This window comes from Phragmites australis, chromosome 21, assembly GCF_958298935.1.
Source record: "Phragmites australis chromosome 21, lpPhrAust1.1, whole genome shotgun sequence".
In the NCBI taxonomy this organism is placed as follows: Eukaryota; Viridiplantae; Streptophyta; class Magnoliopsida; order Poales; family Poaceae; genus Phragmites; species Phragmites australis.
In genome coordinates this window covers 20,576,527-20,603,491 of record NC_084941.1, presented here as the reverse complement: position 1 = coordinate 20,603,491, position 26,965 = coordinate 20,576,527, and the positions used below count along the sequence as shown (strand labels likewise).

The following is a 26,965-nucleotide window of genomic DNA, read 5'->3' as shown; positions in this document are numbered from 1 at the left end:
GTCATCAATATGTATGCCGCCTACCTCAGCATCGGCCATCTGGAGCGATGCATCTCCAGTAAATCCATTCAAAAATTGAAGAAATCAAGCATTATAAACAGAAGTCGGACCTGAAAATTAGTCATATGAACACGTATTGAAGAAAATTAGTCATATACCAATGTTCTAGTTCAGTTGAAGCTGAAGTCCGAACATGTGTTGAAGGATTGCGCCTTGCATCTCAGTGGGTTCATATGCCAGAACTTCTAGAGTCCGATTGTTCTCGTGTGGTGAATGCTTTAAAAAGCCCGAAAGGAGGATAGGTCTGAGGTTGTGTTTCATATCAGAGAAGGCAAGGAGCTGATACAAATGCTTCGAGAGGTGGAGTACGTTCAGGTAAATCTGAGCGAAATTTAGCTAAGAGAAATATTCATTCTGCTGTCTGGTTGAGGCAAGTGACCACTTGTATTGCCCAACTAGTTAATCTTGATGGTAATACTTCTCCTTAATCAATAAAACTCACGTTTACCCTAAGAAAAATGATGCATTACTGTTAACGGGTTGTTGCATGCGAGTCGGAGCCCGATCCCTTCGGAACGAAGCTTAGCTTCTCCGATCGGAGTTTGGAACGGGAAAGGCAGCTTTAAATATTGGGTTGTTGCAGCCGCCAACGATCGATCGGCTCCTTCCTTCCGTACCCGGCCGCAAACTCAATCAGTCGATCGACTCCAAACGCAGATATCTTGTCCATCGATCCGTCCGCGCGCGACGCAAACGCCGCTGCGACGAGCCGTCGGTCCGACGATGCCGTACACCACGGGAGGCTGGCTTTCGCTGCCGCGCGGTCGGAGGCAAGAAGAAGGCGACCTTATTGACGGCATGAACGGCACGCCCCTGCCGGACGACGCGCTTGCGGTCGTCTTCACCCGGCTATCGGATGCCGCGAACATCCTACGCTGCGCCGCCACGTGCAGGCGCTGGGGCCGCGTCGTCGCCAAGGAGGCCGCCATCCTCGCCCGTGCCTTGCCTCCCCAGCTCACACGTGGCCGTGCCCTCCTTGGCCTCTTCCACCAGGACGATGCCGGGGTGACTGCTCCCCGGAAGAGGAAGCGCTCCTCCTCCGGTAACTCGGCAGCTGGGCAGCCGTGCTTTGTCTCCACGGCTGCGGCCGCTCGGCTCCTCGGCTCCCGCAGCCCCTCCATCACCATAAACGACGGCGGGCACGGTGCGCTGTTGGAGTACTCCCGCCCGGTCGCCTCCCGCAACGGCCGCGTCGTCCTCGAGCTCCGGCGTGAGAAGCACACCGACGGCCTGAAGCTCTGCGTGTTCAACCCCATGACAGGGGACGTGGCCCTGCTCCCGCCTCTCTCCGGCAATGACAAGCCCGGATTCTACGCGTGCGCACTGCTCACCGGGGACGACCTCCTCGAACCGCCGCCATCCACCACCGCCTTCTTCTTCCGCGTGCTCATCATCTACAACCGTCACAGCTTCACCGCGCTCCGTGCGTACTCATCGGACACCGACCGGTGGAGCTCGGAGGCCGCGAGGTCATGCGGCCGCAAGATTGACAGCGGAAGGCTGCGCAAGCTAGGCCAGAGCATCGTGCTCCGCGGCGTTGCCTACTGGCCCCTGCACCGCTCGGCGCTTGCGGTGCGGCTCGACGGCCCGGAGCCCAGAGAAGTCTCCATGCCACGGGACGGCATTCCGTCGGACTGCCTGCAGCACCTCCGTTTGCTGGGCGTAACCTCCGACGGCAACGGCAATCAGCAGCTGTCCTTCACAGACGCAAGGTTTGGTTCCGATCGCCGTCTCCACAAAGCAGGACTACCTTGTCGAAGTATTATCCTTGTGACAAATGTCCTCCACACCGTCGGCGGGGACGACGACTACGACATGTCCACCGGCAAATGGAAGCGGCAAGAAGGTCGCATCATATTGACGCAGATGATGGTGCGCTCTTGGGACGACACCATCAACCTGCGGTGGTTCTGCGAGAAGAGCGGCGTCATCTTGTTCACGATGGGAGAAGACAGTAACAGCCCTGGGGCCTACGCGCTGAACACTGCGACACAGGAGGTCGAGAAGTTGGCCGATGGTGCCGGCTGCTACTTGTGGAGGAACGTTGTTGGATACGAGATGGATGCCGCGGCTTACCTCTCGTCCATAGCGTGCTACTAGTAAATTAACTAGAAAAATGGCACGCCTTTGGCACCCACCGCCTCTTGCTTGGTGGTCTGTAACATATGAGACCATTGCTAGTCATCACTCATCAGCCAAATAATAAACTTATCCCTTTTTAGGATCATGGATTTAATAAGCTATTGCTGCTCGTTGTTTTCATATAATTATTGCCTATGAGAAATGCAATCACAACTAAGAAAATACTTGTCAGATATAGCCTTTATTATATTGAGAGAAGGCACTCCGGCGGTTCTTACTAGCAGGTAGAAAGTTGTGATAAACTGCTGGAGATATTCAATTTTCCATGCATCAAGTAAGTTGGGGACATCAAACTGAACGGAGGACTGCTAACTGAATAATAAACTTATCCCTTTTTAGGATCATGGATTTAATAAGCTATTGCTTCTCGTTGTTTTCATATAATGAGAAACTAAGTGGATAAGTGCCTTGATTTGCATATGATGAGTCATCGATAACGTTCGAGTTGGTTTGAGCTTGGTTAGCATAAGTTTGTTGATGCTTATCTTTGATATTGACTAACTCGAGTTGGAAGAGTTTGAAATTGGCGTGTTTGTCTCTGATTTCAGGAAAATTGTACACACGTGAAGTTCCGGTGTGAAGGCCGGAAGTTCCGATGTTCACCGGAAGTTTCGGTGCTGGATTTTGTGCTCACCGAACTAATTCTTGCAAAGAAGAAAAATTGAAGTCTTGTTCACACCGAAAGTTCCAGTGTGAGGAAATATGAACGCCGGACTATTTCCTGTAGAGAGCAAGTTTTCGTGGGAAAATGGAGATCAATAGACAAGATGGTCCGATGATGGACATGGTCACACCGGAACATTACGCCGGAGCAAATTGTGTAGAGAGGAATTTTTCGGAGAAAAATTTGAGTTCTAAACACCGGAAGTTCCGGTGATGAGACCGGAAGTTCCATTGTGTGATACAAAAATCAGGCCGGAAGTTCCGGTGATCTGTGGTCTAGGCTGAGAAGTCAACACACACCGGTTGTTCCGGTATCCAAACTAGAACATCTGGTGTTCAAAAAATTCAAGGCGATGCGTTGAATTGTGTTCTGATTTCAGTTATAGATTTTTGTGATGGACTAACGCATGATGAAGGTTGGAGAAACATGCTTGCTTGTCTCATGATGTGCAGGTGGTGGATGCAACTTGGCGGTCGACGGCGGGATGATCGGGGCAAAATTGGAGGCTTGCTGTCGGACGATCAAGGAGGCCGGGCGGAGTCAAGGGTGATCCTAGCGATACACGTGAAGGTCAAGCAAGGCATGGGATGAAGGTTAATGAAGACGGTGTGTGGACAAAGTCAAGTGAAGAGGATGCCGGTGCAAGTGACAAGGCGGCCCGAGGGATCAGGAGCGGGAGAGACTTACCGGAGGTCAAGATCGCAAGACGGAGTACATGCATCGACATCGGGATGCTTCCTTGAGGTCAAAGCAAGCAGCTGTGAGTCATACTTTGAGAAGCGTGTGAGGCGGTTTCGCAGTTTGACCTCAAAACCGTGGAAGGATGGAGTGCACGTGGCATCATCGCAAAGCTAGCGTCGAGGAGAAGCTAAGTCGTGAAGGTGTCACGGCCGTTCGATGGACGAAGCTAAATATGGACTAAAATACCTCCGTGGTAGGTAGGAGGCTATTGTAAGCCAGGGGTATTTTGGGGACTAGGAAGCTTAAGGGTTAAGCAACCTCCCTAGGCCTATAAATAGAGGGGGGCTGGTTGAGACCCTTGAGCCAGCCACTTATGCTTGAGAGATAGGATTTTAGAGGAGAGGAGAGGATAGGCTTAGTCTTTGTAATAGGTTAGAGCTTTTGTGAGAGAAAAATCATCTTGTAATCTGCCTAAAATAGGATTGATGTAGCGAAAATATCCCTATTAGACTATGATTGTGATTTTGGTGATTAATGACAACATAGTTAATGAGACTAATATGTATGTCAAGAATATATGCTAGTAGGTCTCAAGGATACAATACATGAAGAAGTCACCGCAGCTGGGATAAAGTTGGACCGAATTGAAAAGGTCTAGTGTTCAAGTCAAATGATCAGCGGATTATTCGGCAAGTGCATCATGTTTTCGGGCATGTTTTTTAACAACCTCATGGAAAATTGTCCGACGTGGTTCTCCAACGCTCAGTTGTTCCTTCGACAAACTTGTCCGGCGTGGTTCTCCAACGCTCAGTTGTTCCTTCGACAAACCTTTTCGGCGTTCAGAGCTTTCACAGGTCCCACATGTCACATATTATTTTGATCACGACAGTTATTCATCGTTTCTATTTACTTCTACCGCTGCCCGCTCTCGCTGAGTCATCGTCGTGCCCCTGCTGCCTAGTGCCACCATGCACCGCCTCTCGCCGCTCAGTCTCGTGCCACCAGAGTAGAGCCACATCGCGTGCTTCTTGCTATCCCAGTCGCTGCAATAGTGCTAGCGCTATTGCCCAAGTGATCTAGAGCCGCTACCATCATCTTGCGCCATCGCCTCCTTCTCTTCACCATCGTCGTCTCCTTCTCTCGAATTTCTTCGATGGTGAGATTTCTCTCAGTCGGCCTTCATTTTTTTTGCCCTAGTTGATCAAACACGTTCACTTTCATGCAATTCAGCCCGAATTTGATCAATTTAGTGCAAATTTGTGCAAATTCATCCAAATTTGGCAAAAATTCATGCAATTGATCAATTCTAGTGTCATGTTCCTTCAATCCGAAGCATGTTCATCTAAATTCGCATCAAATTCATGCTTAGGGTTCATATTCAGGTCAAATTCATGGAAATTTGGTAAATCTCAAAGCGCTCACCCATTCATTTGTCATCACTTCTTTCTATCAGATGGGTCGTAGCGCTATGACAAGGGCAAGGCAATTGAGCAGCCAAAGAAGAAGAAGTCAAAGGAACAGAAAGAAAGGGATAGAGCCGTAGCTGCAGCAGATGCTCCAATCACCAAGGGAGGTATTCATATCAGAGGTGATGGTTCTCTGCCGCGTCAGTCCACCCGCACTCAGTCTGTCGTGGGGTTGGGCTCAACACCTTTTGGCCAGTTAGGCAGCCGAAAGAGGGCTCGTCAAGAGTTAGAGCAAGAGGAGAAGCAACAGTAGTAGATAGTGCAGCCTTAGGCATAGGTTGTCCTTCAGGTCACGAAGGATCAAGAAGCTGAGGTTTGTGCTAGTTGGAGAGTGGTTTACCTCGCAGAGAGATGAGGGGGTAAATCCCAAATTTTGGACCATTCTGCAGGAGAGTTTCCATATGTCATATCCAAGGAGGAAGGTTTGTTTGAGTGAGCATAAAACGCTCAACTGGCATTATATGCAGTTTTCCTCAAGAGGAGGGGACATGCGTACTCACTTTGACGCATTCCCTGGATTATTAGCTCTGCTCACGGACGTGAACATATTCGTTGAGGAGTGGCTCAGAGTTTTCTATGCCACTGTATGGATTTCACTAGAGCGGGATTACATTCAGTTTATGTTCCAGGGAGAGTAGATTCATCTCTATAAGAACAACATACTTGAGGTGTTGGGCGTTCAGGCGAGTGCCAGGTACCTTCATGAGGTCGTTCATCCGAACAGCAACCCCCCTTGTTGTACTCTGGTTGGAGGTCACTTTCCTATAGATGATGAGATCAGGCCAATGTTCAGACAGTATTTCTCTCCAGGATCGTCAAGATTGCCAAATATGCTCACACCTAAGATGAAGGCCATCCATATGGCTATGAGACAACTTGTTGCCGAGGATAGGCAACATAGAGGCCATTACCAGCATTCAGAGTGGCTGGTTCTCTCCATCCTCACTCACACACAGTTTGATATAATGGATCTGATCTTATGTGAGATTAAGGATGTGATAGCAGATAGGATGACCATGGCTAGATAGCAAACCTATGTCCACCTTATATCATATATGCTAGCTCATTCAGCTCATTCAGTCAGGTTCCCAAAGTTTCTCCAGACATACGAGTCATCTCTGATTTACTTTAGGTAGTCATCACCTACTACACCTTTAGACAGACGCCATGGTCAGCACACCATGTATTATGCTCAGGAGTATATACCAGTTGCCAAGAGAGAGAGAGTGCAGATGTTGAGGATCAGGCCCTAGCAGAGGCTGAGGCAGAGCTCCCTTATGCGATGTTTGATAGTGATAGCGAATCTGACTCCAATGATGTTGAGTACTTCCCTGCAGTCACTAGGTCACACGACACCGAGGTAGGAGGATCTTCTCAGGCTGCACCTCAGACTTTAGCTCCACAGCTTTCAGCACCTGAGACAACACCTCCAGTAGCTCCGGCTGCACTATATTCAGAGCATACTATTATTCTTTAGTAGTTGTAGCAGTAGCAGGCCTTCTAGGCATAGACGTAGAGACTTCATCATGAGGCTCAGGTGAAGCTTTAGGCTAACCTTGTGCGCCAGCAGAAGTAGCAGATGGTGCTCATGCAATCAATTCAGTAGCAGTAGCAGGCCATGTTCGCAGTACTCTAGTCGGACAGCATGTGTACACACTAGATGTTCACCGCTAGAGTGCTAAAGATATCGCTATTGCGGCACTAATGAGAGACCACCCCCATAGCCCGGTGGCCCTCCATTGTTGTTGTTGTTTTGTTGAGAGGGGTGCTTCCCTTGAAGGTCCTATGCCTACGATGGAGGCATCAATGGGCCACCAAGATCCAGCTGCTTAGATAGCTTGGTGGTGATCCCGGCCGTGGCTACAGTGGCCATATATCGTTAGTGATCCGTTGTGTTGGGAGCAAAAACATTTGCAGCTGCAGTGGCTGCTGTTGGATCTTGAGGTGTTCTAAGAGGGATTTGATGTCCATATCCTAGAACGGTGTCTACCACTGGGTTCTCATCACATGAACTGCTAGCAGTAGCACCACCATTAGCTTGAGTCATGAACACGTATCGATTTGTTCAGCTACTGCCTTGGATACTTTGAACATCGCTTTCGTTGTCAATGTCTATCTCAATGTATGTGAGGGTGTTAGGCTCCTTAGGATAAAAATCCATATGAAGCTCACCTCGCAGCTAAGGTCCCAAGGACAGGACTCGATGATGCTGATGTGCGTCAGATTTCTATCCTCACCCCATTGATAGGCCATGGTTCCGAAGGTGATTTCTGATCTAGCTGTTGGAACTTCGTAGATGACAGCCAGTCAAGTCAAAGTTATCCTAGAATCCATCATTGGAGAATCCGACACGGGTGCACACTCGTGGCATGCTTGATCCTAAAAGACAATTGAAGGTACCTACCTGGAGTGCCAACTGTCGAGGGTTAGAATTTAACAATACAATTGTATATGAACGGGAGTACCTTCAAGATCAGGGATCATGTAAGAAGATAATGGCACACGTGATGTATACAGGTTCGGGCCCTCATGAAAGAGGTAATACCCTGTGTGGATGTATATATATATTCTGAGTATCGAGTACAAAGAGAGATCTCTAACACTAGTTACCACGCGGATTGGATCTAGGCTATGGCTAAAATATGACTTGGAGATTGACGAAGCTTGATTCGATGGGCTCTTGGTTAGCTCTAGACTTTATTTGTTGTAGCTTGAGATGTCCTAGGGTCCTTGTTGTAGCATCTAGGTCCCTAGGTAAGTGGTAAGTGTTTCAGTGATTAATGACAATCGTATCATTATGACTAACAAGTTTATTTTGAAGGGTATTAAAAATTTAGTTCACAAGGATGATTGAGCAATCTTGGTCCCTAAAATTGATTCAATGGACAATCAAAGGATATGAGCATCAATATTAAGGATCTTCTAGTTCTAAGTATCACACGAAGATGAAGGACACTTAGAGTAGTATAGGTTCTAGTTTTTAGTTCTTTGACCATACTATAAAGAGGAGCTAAGAGTAGTAGTTTGACCTAGTCGAGTCTAGACTTGGTTGGATGCACACTTGTGAAATTCTAGCACTAGGTAGCTCAGAGAAATCCGTGGATGAGTTGTCGAGAAGTTAGAGCTTAAAGAAGTGTGAATTGGACAAGCTCTGAAAAGATTGCATGCGCTGGATTGTCCATCACATACAGAGAGACTTCATCGGAGCATTTTCAAAGTAGTACCGGCTAGTGACAGCTTGCAATGGCTAGCTGTGGGTAAAGTTACACACCGGATGGTCTGGTGTGTGTGAGTGGGTGCACGCCGGATCATCTGACGTCAACAAAAAGTGTGGGTGGATGGGCAACGGCTATATTTGGACCTCTAGCCTGTAAATACCCCCTCATTTCGTCTCATTGTTATCTCTTGCAACCCAGAATAGTAAAAACACTAAGTGTGTGATCAAGAGGCAAGAGAGTGCACTAGAGTGATTTGCAATATTCTTAATTGATGATTAAGGAAATCATTAGTGCATAAAGAGTAGGAAGTGTGCATCTAGCTATAGTCTAGGCTTGATTGGGATCAAGTGAAGCTATTGGCTTGTTACTCTTGGTGGTTGGTAACACCTAGCCGATCTTGGTGATTGGAGGTGTCTTGGTAAGCTCTTAGAGTTCTTGTGGGAGCCCTAAGAGAAGCTTTATGCTTGGCTTGATGGCCGCTAATCCAGAGATGGAGAACTTGCTATCATGAGGGAGCACTTGAGTATTGGTCACTTAAGGGGTAGCGATATCCTTAGTAGATGCGCCAACGAGGACTAGGGGGAAGTGCCAACTTCTTGATACCTCAGGAAAAAATCCGGTATCTTCTTGTCCATCTCCTTACTTTCCCAAATTTACTTTGGGCATTTATATTCATGCAAGCTTTCATTCCAAAATTTACTTCTTGTTATAGCTTGCTTGTTTACTTGCTTTCCATCTAGCTTGGTCGTGTAGTTGCCTTACTATTCATCTAGGATAAGGTTGTTTACTTATTTTAGAGTTCGATAGAATTAATTTTAATTAAAGCACAATTCACCACACCCCCCCCCCTCTTGGGCATTCGATCCTTTCACTTGTCCCCGCCTTATATAGTTAGGGTAGCACCGCCTTGTTCCAAGTCGATGAGGGATTCGTAGCCAGGTCAACCAAGCAATGTATGCTGAGTTTCTTTAGATACCAGGCATACTTGAGTCAGTTTCCCCTTATTTGGAAAGTGATCAAGTCATTCCTAGCATAGTTGACATAACCTTCACATATACCATATCCAGTAGATCCAAGCCTGTGGTATCCAGAGTCTCTAGATGCTTCTGGAGTATATACGGTATATTTCTCTATATCATGCACGTGATCATACCCTATAGTACGATATTCGACAATGCATATGGTTGGTAGCAAGAATGAGGCCACAAGGTTAACATTTTGCATAAAGTGAACATTGATTAACTTGTAAAACAAATTGTAAGTGAAGAATTGAGCACATTTAACCCTATGGACATCACCTATGCTTACCCTTTTCCCCAACTTAGAGCAATAAGTAACATGGTATACAACTGATGGAGATGTTCCAAGCATTAGTGATAATTCACATGCGACTCTATGATTGATGTCCAATGTACATAAGCATGCTCATAACCGAGACTCCGGCAATTCGAATTGATTTTACACCCTTCAAGTGAGTACATCTTTACCCACACGACATGAGTCCATCCTTTTAGACCTCGTGACAATATTTTCCTCGCCCATTCCCGCACGGTTGACAACCCTCATGGTGTCGAGTACCTAGGCCCCGTGGCGCCCAAGATCCCTCACAATCTCATACCTCCACACATAGCCAACCCATCACACACACACACACACTGTCAGGTAGTGGCCGAAATGCTAGTATAGCATAAGGTATTCAGCTTACCACACTATTATATTGACATGTGGTAGTATGGATTGTGCTTAAGACTATCAACACCAACAAACGATGCTTAATCGACCTAAGTGGAGTTAACTTGTTCAATACTCCATTCCTGAACACTCCTACCCTCCGACCAAGTCTTGTAGTCCAAAATCCATCAACAATTCAGATCGGAACCATAAACATATTGACATGTATAAAGCATCCTATACATGCAAACGATAGCATTAGTACCTCGCCCGACTTCTACCAATTACCAGGCCTGGATAAGCAATTATACGCAACCGACCTAGCCAAGACTCGAACAAAATCTTAGGTTACAAGGAATTGGAGACTAACAATTAACAAGGGGAAACATGCATACGGATAGGTTCTACCCATCGACACACCCACAACAAATGACTCATGCAACTAAACATACACGAATAATAGCATATTCAATCCTCAAGACACTTTATAAAAATAAGGGGGAAATATGCATAGATGCTTATCTTTATGCTCAGGTCTCATTCATCAATCAACTTCTTACAATAACCCATGGTCACACCCACGTTGCTCTCTGGTTCATCGCTTCTCTAAAAGAATGAAAAGATGCACCGCAATGAGTATGAATGAAATGCAAGGGGATGTGATCCAAAAGGGACAAAATTTGGTGGGTTGCAGTGCATGAAGCTAAGAATGCAGTAGAACAAGAATTACATGAATTGGAGTTCGAATGTTCACGTTATTAACATTTTAATGAAGCTCTGTCCAAAACAAGAGCTTGCTGTTTTTGGTGCTTTAATAAGCGTGCAACTGAATATAAACTCACATTACAGAAATGCTTAACATGGCAACTACATGACAAATCGGATGACCCCGGCGTCATGGAGGAGCCCGACTTGGTCTACTTTGGGGGCTCCGACATCAGTGAGGAATCAGAGGTGGTGGATGTGCTGGTCGACCTTGCCACGCTGGGTCCGCCGTCGGGGTTTAGGCCGGTCCTGGCATACGCGGGTGGAGGCGCGGTGAATAGAGGTGTGGCGGGCAGGGCATGTGGCGAGCGTGGCGAGCAGGGTAGGTGGGTGGAGGCATGACAAGCTCATTGGGCAGTACGACGAGTGGAGGCACAAGCAACCTCATAAGGCAACTCGGTGACCTCATTGGGCAGCGCGGCGGATGGAGGCATGACAAGCTCGTTGGGTAGCGTGACGAGTGGAGGCATGGGCATGGCGCGCAACTACGAACTACGTGCTTAGTGGCGTGCCAAACCAATGTCATATGTTGTTTTAAGTTAGTTAGTATGTACCTAGCCGTAGGTGATGTGCTAATATGGATTGCAGGATTTTGTTGAAGATCTGGATTTAGTGGCACAAGTTTGTGATCCGGATTGCGAGATTTTGTTGAAAATCCAGATCTTTTGTGTAGCTAGCGAAGCTAGGATGCAAGGCTAACTATATGTACCAGCTATCTTCTTCTGTGTATAATGAAAAGATCAGTCTTTATATTAAATATAATTATATTTAAATTACTTGTGTTAATATATAATTTAAGTTTGTAATGTGATTTAAATGTATGATTTAAGTTCTAAGTTGTTGTGTTAGTTACCATACGGTAGTGGCATTATGTTCAAATAAACAAATTAAAGTCCTGGTGTGGTAGTTACTATGCTTTCACATTTGTTTTTACTCAGGTCCTAGTGTAAAAGTAATTAGTAGTTGAGAGAAAAAAAAGATATGGATTATAGTTGGCCTTATTTAAGTTAGTCTCCCTCCACTATACTAAGTATGGTAAGATTAAAGAGTTGCACTTCTGTTATCATATGATACCTTTGAGATTTATTAGAAATTATCTATGGTTTAAGTTTCTATTTAAGAAATGAGAGGTATGATTTAAGTTTCCTATGTGTAATTATAATAATTGACGATTAAGTTTCTAAGTAATTATGCTACTGATATAGGTGGGGATATTATACCATCTTGGCATCAAACACAGGCTAGCACACTGGTAAGAGTACTGGGTATCAGAGATGACGTCTTGAGTTCGATTCGTTCAAGTTACACACATTTATAAGATGTCAGAAAATGGTGCTAGAAATGAGAGGTTGAATTTGTTTCTTTTCTCGGCACAATTTTAATGTTGATTCGGCTTTTTTTAACTTACCTGTTTTCTCTCATGGTGCGGAAAGCAAACCGTGAAGGATACATTACCTCGTAAGGATCAAATTGTCCGTGGGAGATAGCCCGCAAGAATCTCTGACTCTGACGATGTTACTGTAACAGCTGAATATCCATGGAGATAAGGACTTCCGTAGTTCCGTGCCTTGTGAGAGCCGTTTTTGGAGAGAGAGAATTATTGAAATGACAATGACAATGACAATACTACCCTTGTGTTAATACTCTTCTCTCCTCTGCATGTGGGTCCTACCTGTTTCAATTTTTATTTCGAAAAAAGTATTAAAGAAAATATTTGAAATGGCTCAAAACTTTATCACAGCTAACCCTCACTTAACATTAGATTTATAAGATGTCAGAAAATGGTGCTAGAAATGAGAGGTTGAATTTGTTTCTTTTCTCGGCACAATTTTAATGTTGATTCGGCTTTTTTTAACTTACCTGTTTTCTCTCATGGTGCGGAAAGCAAACCGTGAAGGATACATTACCTCGTAAGGATCAAATTGTCCGTGGGAGATAGCCCGCAAGAATCTCTGACTCTGACGATGTTACTGTAACAGCTGAATATCCATGGAGATAAGGACTTCCGTAGTTCCGTGCCTTGTGAGAGCCGTTTTTGGAGAGAGAGAATTATTGAAATGACAATGACAATGACAATACTACCCTTGTGTTAATACTCTTCTCTCCTCTGCATGTGGGTCCTACCTGTTTCAATTTTTATTTCGAAAAAAGTATTAAAGAAAATATTTGAAATGGCTCAAAACTTTATCACAGCTAACCCTCACTTAACATTAGTTGATTTCAAAGTTTTCTCAAAACTCTCAAAAGTTTAGAAAGTTTTGAATATTTTGAAATGCAAATGAAAATATTTTTGACAAACGCACGATGAGACCCACATGCAGAGAGGATAGAATAATAACAACATAGGTGTAGTTTTGACATTTGTAAATTTCTCTCTCCGAAAAGGGTCTTAACAATTCTTTTAAATGGAAAACTTAACGGAATGGCATTTTGCAGCTCAAAACGCTTTGCGATACTATCAGGGAATAAATCTATTTTACTTCTTCAAACTATTACGTTGGTCCAGATAACCTCTAAACTTTTAAATCGTTCATTTTACTCCCCCAAAATATTAATACCATCTATTTTACCTCCGGAGTGGTTTTTCTCAGTGGTTTTGATGACGTGGTGGCAGTTTCGCCACGTGGGAGTCCTAGTCAGCGTGTTGACATCAGCGTTATACAGTAATTCGATTTTTCTTTAGAAAAATAATTTATGAAAATAGATTATTTCGAAAATATGTTTTATGTTTAGAAAAAAATCAAAAAATATAAAATGATTTAGGTAAATGTTTTAATATGTTTTTAGCTCTGTTTTTATTTCTGTAATTAATATTTAATGTTTTTCTAAAGTAAAATTATTCAAAAAATTTAGAATAAATTTTTTAATTTGAAAATTAGTTTTAGAAAATATAGATTAACTCTGATAAAGTTTAAAATATTTTTTTTATAAAATAAATGCTTTTAATATGTTTTGTTGTATATAAAATTAGTTTTAATTCTAGAAAAATTAGGTTTAATTCTAGAAAAATATTGTTTGTCATTTTTAGCCGTAGTTTTCACGTCGTTTCTAGCCGTTTAAAATTAGTTTAGCCGTACTTTTTGACACGTTTTAGGCACATTTGAGCACATTTTGGCATATTTGGCCACATTTTGACACATTTTAGCCACATTTTGGTCACATATGGGTACATTTTGGGCACATTTGGGCCCATTTTAAATACATTTTGAGCACTTCTTTGATACATTTTTGTTAAATTTGGGTACATTTTGGGCACATTTTAGGCATATTTAGCCACATTTGAACACATTTTAGTCATATTTGAGCACATTTTGGATATATTTTGGGCACATTTGGGCACATTTGAAGCATATTTTGGACATATTTGGACAAAATATGGCCAAATGTGCCCAAATATGCCAAAATGTACCCAAATGTGCTCAAATATGTCCAAAATATGGTCAAATATGCCCAAAATGTGCCAAAATGTGACCAAAATATGTCCAAATGTGCGAAAAATGTGCCCAAATATGCCAAAATGTACCCAAATATGCGCAAATATGTCCAAAATATGGCCAAATGTGCCCAAATGTGGCTTCTGGTCACATTTTGGCACATTTGGCCACATTTTGGGCACATTTGGCCATATTTTGGACATATTTGAGCACATTTGGGTACGTTTTGGTATATTTGGGCACATTTAGCCGTATGGTCATATTTGGGCACATTTTCCGCACATTTGGACATATTTTGATCACATTTTGGCACATTTTGCAACATTTTTGGCACATTTGACCATATTTTGGACATATTTGAGCACATTTGGGTATATTTGGCATATTTGGGCACATTTAGCCATATTTTGTCCAAATATGTCCAAAATGTGATCAAAATGTGCCAAGTGTGTCCAAAATATGCCCAAAATGAGCCTAAATATAACTAAAATGTGTCCAAATGTGGCCAAATACGACTAAAATATGCCCAAATGTGACTAAATGTGTCCAAAATGTGCCTAAATTTAACAAAAATATATCAAAAATGTGCTTAAAATGTGTTTAAAATAGGCCACAATGTGCCCAAAATGTACCCAAATATGATCAAAATATGGCTAAAATATATCAAAATGTGGCCAAATGTGCTCCGAATGTGCCCAAATGTGGCTAAAATATGGCCTAATGTGTCCAGATGTGCCAAAATATGCTCAACATGTGCTCAAATGTGCCCAAAATGTGTCAAAAAGTACGGCTAAACTAATTTTAAACGGCTAGAAACGACGCAAAAACTACGGCTAAAAATAATGAAAACTATTTTTTTGGAATTAAACCTAATTTTTCTAGAATTAAAACTAATTTTATATACAAAAAAGTATATTAAAAGTATTTATTTTATCGAAGAAAATATTTTTAAACGTTATCAGAATTAATCTATATTTTCTAAAACTATTTTCCAACTTAAAACATTTAGTCTAACATTTTTAGAATAATTTTTACACTAGAAAAATATTAAATAATATTTACAGAAATAAAAACAGAGCTAAAAACATATTAAAACATTTGTCTAAATCATTTTTTAGTTTTTCAATTTTTTCTAAACATAAACCTATTTTTCGGAATAATCTATTTTCATGAATTATTTTTCTAAAGAAAAATTGAATTACTGTGTAACGCTGATGTCAGCACGCTGAATAGGACTGCCACATGGTGAAACTGCCACCACATCATCAAAACCACCGAGAAAAACCATTCTAGAAGGTAAAATGGACAGTATTAATTGTTCTGAGGAGTAAAATTGATGGTTTAAAAGTTTAAAAAATTATTCGGATCAATATGATAGTTCGAGAAAGTAAAATGTACTTACTTATTCCTAATATTATTCAACTCAACATCTCTGCAATGGTATTTTTCAACTCCGTTGCTTTTGCGATGGTACGAAGCAAATTGGCTCATGCTTACTTGTGACTAAATGCAAGAAATTGCCCATCTAATGCTTAAATGTAGACTGATTAGTAATGATGCCCTAGATGCTATGTGAATGATGTTTTCTTTTGTAATTCAATCCTGCTGCACTTATAGGAGAGATGACCACCTATTCTACCCTGTAATGTAACATAGGAAGCATCGCTCTCTTTCCGTGCTCCCACTGCTGTGCTGCCTGTGAATTCTATTCATTTATGATGAGGGGAAATCTAGTAATGGTTTATTTTCATGTGAACAGCTTTGGTGAAAACAAGGTCAGCCTGTTCCGGATTGCCTACCACTACCAGAGATGGTGACTCAATCTGGTGAACTGAAAGATACTCAAGTTGGATCAAATACGGAAAGCATTTCTGCTCACTCGCTTAATTGGATGTGAATGTCACTAAATTTGGTGGCCTAATCTATAAGTCACTAAACTTGCTAGCGTCACAGGGACAACACCTACCGCAGCAAGTTTAGAATCATTTCTGCAGCATTGCTACTTTACAAAAGCTCTTGCAAATTTGTATATTCGCACTCTGAAGCCAAGCAAAGCATAAAGCAGCAGTTAACTAGATGGTTTCCGTCAGGCCTCTCTCTCTCTATATGTATATAGTTGAGGTACCCAGATTAGAGCAACTTCCATTGCACCAGACAAACAAGCTAGTCACTACTGAAAGTATGACGACAGTTGTTTCTCACACCCTATTGAGCCGGCCGACAAGATCTTCAGCTGGTGCGTCCCTCGGTTTTCTGAAACCAGCAGTGGTATCTCTCCCTTGTGCACCTGCAGGGAAGAACAGGCCTCGTTCCATCTGTTACTCTTCGGATCCCAAGAGCACTGAACATCCATTTGACATCTCACCCGTTGGTAAGCTTCTGCTTGTTTACATTATTCATTATACTAGCACCGTTTCGCAGTATTAGTCCTTAACTATCATGAGCACAAATCAAGATGACATTAAGAAAAGAAATTATGAGAAATGATCACGTATGGCTCTATTAAATGTATAATGTCAGGGTAACGAGTGAAACATAGCAATAACTAACTCTTATTTTCCGCAATAGACTTATATGGTGAAAGAGACTCCCGAGTAAAATTTCTTATATTGTGAACGTAGAGGGTAACACCCAACTAGGATTATAAAAATTGGGGAAATATCAGATGAAGATTCCTAGTCACTTTATTATGTGCCGAGTAAACTGCGAGTTGAAATGTAGCAAGTAAAAAATTATTTTATCTTCCTGTCACGGCAATGGAAGCCCTTGTGCATCCCAACATGCCACCAACCTCGACCCCACGGTGGGAGATCAAGGAGGACGACAAGAACGTCAAGCTGACATTCTTCAACATGCCGGAGAGGGCCACGACAGGTGACTTCCAGGTTGCCGTCGAGGATGATGTGCTTGTGATCAGGACCAAGACCAAGCCGCCGGTGGTGCAGCAAGGGGAACCCGGCAGCGGTGTCTCGTTCCATGTCCGGTTGCTCATTCCCAAGGGGTACGATAGAGAGAGTGTCCGGGCCGAGCTCCAGCTCCGGGCGCTGGTCGTCGCCATCCCCAAGACTAATCCTGCATTCACCAAGGAGGTTACTATCGATGGAAAATAGACGTGTAGCAACCCAGTTTTCTTGTAACGTCACATCTATGTTTCTACGGAATATGTGTGTATGTGGTTTCCTGTTTGCCTGGGCCAAATCAATAAATTAGATATTTGTATGTGTTTCTATTGCTACTATGACATTATTTGACGGCAGTTTTTTTAAGAGCTCTTTTATGGTCGTTTATATTAGCTATTAATAAGAGATAGTATAAATTTAATCTGAACGGTTATGTGATTGAATATTTCTGTAATTGCGACAGTAGTGTTAATATTTACCTATCATACCATTAAAGGGCACTGCAATTTTTTTTATACTTAATCCCTAAATAATGGTTCAACCAAATAATCAGCATTCAGGCTAGTCTAAACATTAAACCTATAAATTTGCACGATATAACTACCATGTTATTTATTTTTCTTAAAAATACCCTTATACTATATATATACTTCTCTTATATACTACTCATACTACCTCTAAATAATATGTAGTATTTTAATCAATTTAGACCATCCGATTTTAAAAATAGATGGCTTGAGATCCTCTGGACCACCGTAAAATTTTCCTTTTTTTTAACGCACTTCCTTGATTTCAACGACTTGCCAGAAAGTCCACTCCAGGCAAAGACCACCCCCAACTTGCGCCGGAAAAGGCTTGGATCATTGGATCCCGCTCCGTGCTCTGATTCTGACCTTCTAAATTCTTATAAGCAGCGCTTGGAGCAACCGCTCAACAAGGATGCCTGTGAGGTCATCAAGGTCCTCGTTGACAAGGAGAAACAACTCCCAAAGAAGAAAGGAAAGGCAAGTGTCGTACCCGCAGAGCCAACCACGATGGTGGGGATATCAGTGGAATGAACCATCTACCATCGGCCAGTCCGTCGCCACTTCTCATCATGGAGTGACAGCCTCAGTTCCGGGGTAGTTCAACCAGTTCTGGTAGTTGGTCATGCAAGGACTGCTGTTTAGTTTGGTTTCAAGTCTTCATGTAGCATGTTTAGCCGGTGTGCTGCTACTGTCTTCTGTCTGCTACTTCGTTGTGCTCTGTTTTCACTGGATGTTGCTCAGCCTGGCTTCTACTTTTGCCACTTGTGTTGCCAGGTCCCCTAAAGCATATGTGTGTAACTGCTATGTGTTTGTACTCCACCGAAGTAAGCCGACCTGCATTGTGTTGTTTCATCTACTTTCCATGTCGCAACGTAACTGTAAGATTATCTGATGGAATGTCCGTGGCCTCAATTCGCCAGCCATGCGCTCCAGCGTCCGAAACCTGGTCACGTCTTTTGCAGCAATAGTGGTATGCTTCCAGAAAACCAAAATTCAAACTTGGACCAATGCTCTTATCAATGAAACATTAGGACCAAATTTTGCGGACAATTATGCTTATCTTCCTGCGAACGGAGCTAGCGATGGAATTCTTATTGCCGCAAATAGGAAACTCTTCAATGTCTCCAGTCACCACCACACAGAACACAGCATCTCAGTCTCTCTGATGATGCTCACTGATAACATCTCATGGTCCTTAACATCTGTTTATGGGCCCCAATCAGACTATGAGAAGGTTGAGTTCTTCCGTGAATTAAGTGACATGAAACCGCATATGCATGATGAATGGTTGATTGCGGGAGACTTCAATATAATTTACTCAGCAGTGGACAAAAACAACAAGAGGCTCAACCTTCGTCCCATGGGAAAGTTCAGGAGCACGATCGAGAATCTTGAACTCAAGGACCTGGAACTCATCGGCCAAAGATTCACGTGGAGCAATGAACAAGACCATCTGACATTGACTAGGATTGACGGAATCCTTTGCTCTGCAAGTTGGGACTTACTCTTCCCAGTCGCTCATCTCCAAGCTCTCTCCTCCAATGATTCGGACCACGCGCCTTTGCTTCTAACTGGGTAGGCGATGCTGCAGCCCCCAAAATCTTTCCGTTTTGAGTCCTTTTGGACTAAGTTGCCTAGCTTCCTTGAGACCGTCCAGAAGACTTGGGCCCAACCAATTTATGTATCCGACTCTATACTGTGTTTTCACATCAAGCTAAACAGAACAGCAAAAGCAATTAGGATTTGGAATAAAGCAAATATCGGAGACCTCAAGCTCCGCATTGCCATAGCTAGAGAAGTAATTCTCAGGCTTGACATCACCCAGAAATCACGGACACTGTCCAATGATGAGCTTGACCTACGGAGATTCTTAAAAGGTAGGCTTCCTGGGCTCACGACCCTTGAGAAATGCCGAGTGCGTTAATGTTCTAGATTCACATGGCTGCAGAAATCAGACACAAACACCAAGTTTTTTCACATCAAGGTGAACGCAAGGAGAAGAAAAAAGTTCATACATAGCCTTCGTACTGCGACCGGCTTTGCCACAACACATCAAGAGAAGGAAGCGAAGATTCTTAATCATTTTGTGAGACATTTGGGCACTTCGGTGGTGCGTCAGTTGCGCCTCAACTGGTCGACTCTAGGATATCAGCCGAAGGACTTTTTTCGACTGGAAGTTCCATTTGTGGAACATGAGGTTCAAGACATATAGTCATGTCTATTCATCCAGAAAAGGCGCATGGGCCAGATGGTTATATTGGCTAGTTTTTCAAGCATTGTTGGCAAACTATTAAGGGAGACCTCATTGACTCTATAAATGACTTCTCACGGTTACGCTTGGACAAGCTACACCTTATAAACAGTGCCAACATCATCCTTCTACCAAGAAACCTGATGCTTAGTCCGTTTCAGACTACATGCCTATTAGTTTGATTTGCAGTCTCTTCAAGATTGTCACTAAGCTTTTGGCCAACAGACTAGTGCTGTAACTTGATGAACTTATTCCGAAAGGAAAAAGCGCCTTCATCAAGAACCGCAGTATCCATGATAACTTTCTATTCGTCCAGAGCGTAGTCCGATGTCTGCACAAAAGTAAGCGCCCAGCTCTTTTCATCAAAGTGAACATCTCCAAAGCCTTTGATTTTGTGAGCTGGCCGTACCTACTAGAAGTTTTGGAAACCCTTGGTTTTGGCCAGAGATGGAGATACTGGATTTCGGCAATCCTTGCGACATCATCCTCGCAGGTCCTTTTAAATGGTCTGTCGAGCCCAGTGATCAAGCATGCAAAAGGCCATCACCAAGGTGATCCGCTATCACCTATGCTCTTCATCCTTACAATTGATCCCTTACAGAGAATGATCTCTTTGGCTGCGCAACAAAGCATCCTTAAACCTATCCTTCCTCACTCAGCAAAGTTCAGATGCTCCCTGTATGCCAATGATGCAACTTTTTTCGCTAACCCAGATAGAGAAGAACTCCTAGCTTTGCAAGCAATTTTAAACAATAATACTCAATGACATGCATTTGCCCTAGTAGACTTTGACATGCCGAAGGGGACTACGTTGAGACATCTTGCAGATTACAAGCTCGGTCTATCGAAGATAAACCTTACCAGTAGGGAGCTACTGTTGGGGATGATCCCTTCCCCCCCCCCCCCCCTCTTCGGAGGGAACCGTGAAGTCTACTGGAAATACTGCATGCTTACCGTTGTGGTTTTGTTTCAGGGACTTCATCTGCAAGCGACGAAGATCGTAAAGCTACGTCAATCGAAGGGTGTAGGCGCACCCTCACCTTCGATCTCCTGTACCGACAAAGACGAAGGATACCTTCGGCTGGCTGGCGAAGTCCAGACTTGCGGTCCGAAGCGATCGCAGCGGGCGAAGATGCGAGCCGATCTTTGCTCGAGGGACGAAGGCTATCCGACGGACATCCGAGCGGAGGAGGCTTCGATATCCTTCGGAGACAGGAGTCGCCACAAAGTCTGTGGGTCCGTTTGCGATCGTCTGGGGTAGTGCTGTAATTATGTAATTATGCCCATTTGTACCATAATGCTCCCGGATATTCCGAGAATGTAGCAGATGAGGGGGTAGGATTTATAAACCGCACCTGTGATCGCCAGGTACGGGCTATAAATAGGACCACACTATACCCAAAAGAGGTATCAAAAAACTGTTCCACCTCCAACACGTGTCACTCTAAGAGCCCTTCAACATTCCCGTATCTGAAGGCTCACCTTATCTGCCTAACACAGCCAACACAAACATACATCACCATGCCCTTACAAATTAAAATATAAGATAACATTGTAATGGAGTACACCATAAAGTTTTGTAAACGCTTTGATTGAAACAACTCTTGCACTCATCATTGGTATTTGACACATGTAAGATTCCCCTCAATCCTTATTAACAATAAGATATCGTGCGTGCATGAGGTGAAGCAGCTAGCACTTTGGGAACAAGAAAGTAACAGCGTGCAAGATCGGATTTGATTGTAGTGGGTGTTTGGACGAGGGGGTCGCTTTGGAAATTATATTTGAATTAATTAAAAATCCGGAAATTAAAAACAATAATATATTTTTGGATAGGGATGTAAAATAGAAAAAATTCAGAATAATAAAGATATCAGAAAATATCAAGGGAAGTTATAAAATTTCAAAGAAATCAGGGAAATCAAGTAGGATGACCGGAAAATTATTCTAAGCATAGAAGGATTGTCGATACATCTATACATGGGCTGGAAATAAGGTTAAATCAATGGATGTTGAGAAGACATACCACTGCAACAGCTCATATCAAACAAATAAAGTTAGGGAATTGAACACAAGAGAAGGTGATTTAATGTGAAAAAACCCTCCAATACGGAGATAAAAAACCACGGGAAACAAATTTTATTATGATGGTCCCATATAGCAAGTACAATGGATTACATGTATTATAGGCTCTTTATGAAGTCGTATCGACTAGGATACTTCTAGAATTTGAGTTATTATCTAATAAACCTTCTCTTGACTCAAAATCCAAACAAGATATGCACGAAGAAATTGTCTCTGAGAATCCTGAAGGGTGATCAAGCACCATGAATACAAACTAAGTCCAAACAATGTAAGAACTTAGCATTAGAGGGTGTTTTTTTTATCCAATTCCTCATTTGACATGCCCACCAGTTTAGTGAGCAACACCTTTTCGTGCATCTACCTGTATGAGAATAGCTTTCATCTAAATCTGCTATATGAAAAAAGTGATCTTACCATCAAACTTCTCAATGTCAAATCTAGCCGATGACGTAGTGGAGAAAAATTGTAGATGAAAAATACATGGTAGGTTCTAAAGGAAAGAACTTTACTGGTATGCTGTGCTCGTAGCAATTTCTGGCAAAAAAAAACTAGGCACTGACTGATCGGTTTTGTGTGCACGTAGCTATAGAACTAGATGGACAGCACATAATAGATGGGGTGGAGGAAGCTGTGGGCGAGCGTGACCGAGCGACGCACCAGGAAACTTAAAGCGGTAAGCGGTGGTGCGTAATGCGTCACGAAGTCGGACAAGGAGACCCGGGCGGCGGGGGCGGGGGCGGAGGCTCTAATACCACTTGTTACAGAATTTGATACGAGAGACAATGATTTAATGTGAGAAAACTCTCTAATGCAGAGTAAAAAACTATAGGGAACAAATCTTATTATGATGGTATTAGATTAGAAGTACAAGAGGTGATCTTTACTTATAGTTTTTTTAAGGGGTCGTATTCAACTAGGATAGTTTTGGAGTTTGAGTCATTATCCAACATAAAGTAGTTCTATCAAATGAGGCATACAACAGAGCAAGGAAGAACGGTCTTACATTCATACAATTAAGCTTCTGATCCTGAGACAATGATATCAAGCTCTTAGCAGCAGCTGCCAGTAGGGTACAATGCATTGCCAAAAGTCAAAAGGGTTAAGCCTTGAGGCAATTTGGGCCTCAGATGATCCATAGTGCTGGCTGAGGCCAGAATACCAGGATTCAAGGAAATATACAGGGTATTATATGCATTTTCAAGCAAATTGTAAAAACTTCTGCACTTTCACAGCACCTTTGAAACAATCTGTACAATAGCATTTTCCAGTCTAGTTGTGTTCAAAGACATTCCATCTCATAGCAGTAGTGAAAACTTCTGTACATTGTTAATCCTCTATTCTCATCAAGGTGCTCACCACCTCCCTCATGGATGGCCTCGACTGGAAAGCCACCTGTGTGCAGGATACCGCCAGATCGAGCAAGTCCAGTGCCTTTGCCTGCTCATCTTCGGGCCAATACGAGATGTCCTCGTCCAGACAGTTGATCACGCTGCAGTGATCTGCCTGCTTCAGGTTTGATGTCATCCATGCCACAATGTCCACACCGTCTCCAAATCCAGGATCCACAGGCACCTTCCTGCACAGGAGTTCAAGTAGCACCACACCGTAACTGTAGACATCGCTCTTCTCGGTCAATCTTGTGGAGTATCCATGCTCTAGTAATAAATGACAACACAAGTTAATTTCAGACAATGTGAATATGGAATGTCTATCTGAAAGAAGGAATGTTACCTGGAGCAATGTAGCCGAGGGTACCAACGACGACGGAAACCGTCGCATCTGCATCCTCATCACCGACGATCTTCCCCATGCCAAAGTCTGTGATCTTAGGCACCAACTCGGCGTCCATCAGTATGTTGCTTGATTTGACATCCCTATGAACAATCATCGGCACACAATCATGGTGCAGATAGGATAAGCCCTGTGCTGCACCGAGGGCGATCTGATGTCGGACCTTCCAGTCGAGGGCCACTTGAGGTTTCCGTTCATGCAATAGCTCGAAGAGCGTTCCCTCAGGCATGTACTCGGTGAGAATCAAGCCAATGTTGCCACGGATGCAGTACCCGTCCATCTTGATGATGTTCCGGTGTTTTATACTGTTAAGAATCTTCATTTCAATGGGGAATTTGCAGAGTGATAGATCAACTGTCTTGACTGCCCACTGCTTTCCAGGAGCAAACTCTGTCCGGTAGACCGTGCCATGCCGGCCTCTTCCAATCACATACTTCTCACTCCAGTTGTCGGTGGCACGAAGGATGTCTTCATAGGTCAAGTCTTCTGGTAATTCCTCTGTTGTGTCCAGGCCACGCACTGAGACACGGTTCGCCGCTAGGCGCTGCGACCTCTTCACGATGTAGTGAATAGCACACAGCCCAGAAGCCATGACAGTGAGAGCCGATACTAGTAACACTATAATAATCCGTGAATTCCTGCTTATGTGTTTCCCATATTGATTCTTGGAGCAACGTGCACTGCCAGATTGTTTGCACAATAGTGGATTTCCTAGAAACCCTTCAGGTGACCGTTCTGCGAGCTTAACCCAGCCATGAGGGAGCTGACCAGAGAGCTCATTAAACGACACATTCACAAAAGTAAGTGAGATCATGTTGCTCAACTGAGATGGAATTGGACCAGACAAAGAGTTCTTCGATAAATCGAGTATTTCCAGAGTCCGAAGGTTGCTGAGGCTACTTGGGATTTGCTTGCTCAGTCTGTTGTTGCTAATATTTATAATTTGGGAGATGTACTGAAGGTTGCCTAAGCTGTGAGGGATGGCTCCTTCCAAAGAATTGCCGCCAAGCTGCAACTCAAGAAGGCCCTGCGTTGCCGTGAAGGAGTCTGGAATTTCTCCACTGAGCTTGTTTCCACCAAGCAGAAGATTCTGCAGACTATCAAGTGAGATGATCCCTGCAGGTATACTTCCATTGAGAAGGTTATTTTGGAGATCCAAGTGGATAAGCCTTTTGCAATTTCCCAACTCATGCGGTATCAGTCCGGTCAACCTGTTCGATGACAAGCGCAGAGTCCCGAGATTGCTTAGAGCGCCGAGCTCACGTGGTATTGGACCAGAAAACTTGTTGCCAGATAGATCAAGCATCGTGAGGTTGCGCCATGTACCAAACACGCTTGGTATCCTTCCCTCAAACTGGTTGCCAGCCAAGTTCACAAATGACCACCCAGTGTTTGTGCCCAAATTTTCAGGAAGGCTCCCACTGAACAGGTTGAACTTCAGAATGACCCTCCAGAGAGACTGGCATTTAGTAATCTCGCTGGGGATGCCGCCAGTAAATTGGTTGTATCCAAGATCAAGAACATTGAGCTGACCTCCAGTGCAGAGACCAGGCGGAATTGTGCCGCGGAAGTGGTTGCCAGTCAAGTCAACCCAAAAAAGTCCTTGTGTTGTGTTCAAGCCCAGGGATTGTGGGAGCTCACCGGTGAAATTGTTATATGCCAAGATGAGCTTTGTTAGATTCTTCATAAGAGTAATTTCTGCAGGAATCTCTCCACTTAGACTATTATTGTAGAGCAGTAGCTCCTCCATGTCAAGCATTCGCCACAATGCCGCAGGCACAGGTCCCTGGAGCCTGTTCCGGAACAGGGACAGCACTTGCAACTTTCTGAGCTCGGCGATCTCTGGTGGTATATTCCCGGAAAGGCTGTTGTTTTGGAGCTCAAGAATGACCAATTCCCGGCATTTCCCTATTTCCGGTGGAATTGTGCCACTGATCAAATTGTCCTCCATAGAGACCTTTTGTAATCTGCTCAGATTGCCAATGGTCGACGGAATTGAGCCGGTGAACCGGTTGACATGCAGGGATAGCACTGTCAGTGACTGACACTTCCCAATTGACTCAGGGATCAGTCCGGTGAACCCGTTTGTCGATGCCGCCAGCTTCTCTAAATTCACAAGCTCACCGATGCTCGCTGGAAATTCCCCGGTGAACGCATTGTTGTTGAGGTACAGCTTCTGTAACCTCGGCAGGGAGGCGAAGAAATCAGGCACCGTGCCCCCAATCTTGTTGGAGGATAGAAACAAGATGGTGAGGTTGCCACAGTTGCTGAGGCTGTGGGGGAGCTCGCCGGTGATCTGATTGCTATAGACGCTGAGGTACTCGAGCCCACAGTGCGCCGGGAAGTCCGGCATTGGGCCGGCGAGCTGGTTCGTGCTCAGATCCAGATGATTGAGCTCCGGGAGCGCGATGAGCTCCGGAGGGATGGCGCCGGAGAGGGAGTTGCCGCTGAGGTCCAGGTGCCGAAGAACCGACGAGCCGGCAGAGGGCGCCGGGATCTCGCCGGTGAGCGCGTTGTAGCTGAGGTTGACCTCCTGGAGCTGGCGCGAGGAAATCAGCCCCGGCGGGAGGCCGCCAGTGAGGCTATTGCCGGCGAGGACGAGCGTAGCGACGGCGGAGCACGCGGCGAGCGCCGCGGGGACGGCGCCAGTGAAGTTGTTCCCGCCGAGGTCGAGCGCTGCGAGCGCCGGGAGCGCGCAGAGGCGCGGCGCAGACGCCGCGAGCTCCCCTGACAGCCCCGACCCGGAGAGGTTGAGCGCGACAACGGCGCCCCCGGCGGAGCAGGTGACGCCAAGAAACGCGCAATGCGGGCCCACGTTCGAGTTGCCGTGGCCGGCGCTGGAGGTGGCGTTGGACCGCCACGACGGGAGGAGGACGCACTGTGAGGCCAGCGGCAGGGCGGCGAGGAAGCAGAGGAGGATATCGGCGGAGCTGTTCGCCGGTGCCGGCGGCGTAGCCGAGGTGGCGACGTGGAAGAGGAGGAGAGGGAAAAGGAAAAACGCGCGCGACATGTGTCAGGAGGGAGGTGTAGCTTGTGAGGTTTTTTGTTTGACGGATGCTTTGATCGTCGTGCGGTGGGTGTGGGTGGTGATTTCAAGAGCTGGAAGAATACGGCCGTGGCGCACCGCGCACGCCCCCGCTTCTGCCATTATATCATCTTCAATTATATTTTTTTCATTTCTCTTTCTGTTATTATTTTCTTTATTTTCTATTATCGCTAATAACTTATTTTTAAAGAAATTCGTAAAAAGAAAGGAGAGAGAATCTTGTTCTGAAAAGAATGACCTTAGAAATCCCTTCGTAACAGGAAC

The 26,965-nt window shown here is 44.2% G+C and overlaps 3 protein-coding genes across 3 annotated transcripts; 2 read left to right on the top strand and 1 right to left on the bottom strand.

The window, feature by feature from the left end:
* Positions 1-599: 599 nt before the first annotated feature.
* On the top strand, positions 600-2,287 carry LOC133903740 (uncharacterized). The gene has a single exon (XM_062345183.1). The coding sequence runs from the start codon at positions 784-786 to the stop codon at positions 2,158-2,160; it is 1,377 nt and encodes a 458-aa protein (XP_062201167.1). The 5' UTR covers positions 600-783; the 3' UTR covers positions 2,161-2,287.
* Positions 2,288-16,214: 13,927 nt separating this feature from the next.
* On the top strand, positions 16,215-17,367 carry LOC133903623 (uncharacterized). The gene is made up of 2 exons (XM_062345050.1): positions 16,215-16,472; positions 16,865-17,367. Exons 1-2 carry the CDS (start codon positions 16,283-16,285, stop codon positions 17,209-17,211), a joined length of 537 nt encoding a protein of 178 aa, XP_062201034.1. The 5' UTR covers positions 16,215-16,282; the 3' UTR covers positions 17,212-17,367.
* Positions 17,368-23,053: 5,686 nt separating this feature from the next.
* On the bottom strand, positions 23,054-26,699 carry LOC133903647 (receptor-like protein kinase). The gene is made up of 3 exons (XM_062345080.1): positions 26,420-26,699; positions 23,596-26,194; positions 23,054-23,519 (listed from the first exon to the last, which is right to left on the bottom strand). Exons 1-3 carry the CDS (start codon positions 26,663-26,665, stop codon positions 23,191-23,193), a joined length of 3,174 nt encoding a protein of 1,057 aa, XP_062201064.1. The 5' UTR covers positions 26,666-26,699; the 3' UTR covers positions 23,054-23,190.
* Between the last annotated feature and the right edge of the window lie 266 nt (positions 26,700-26,965).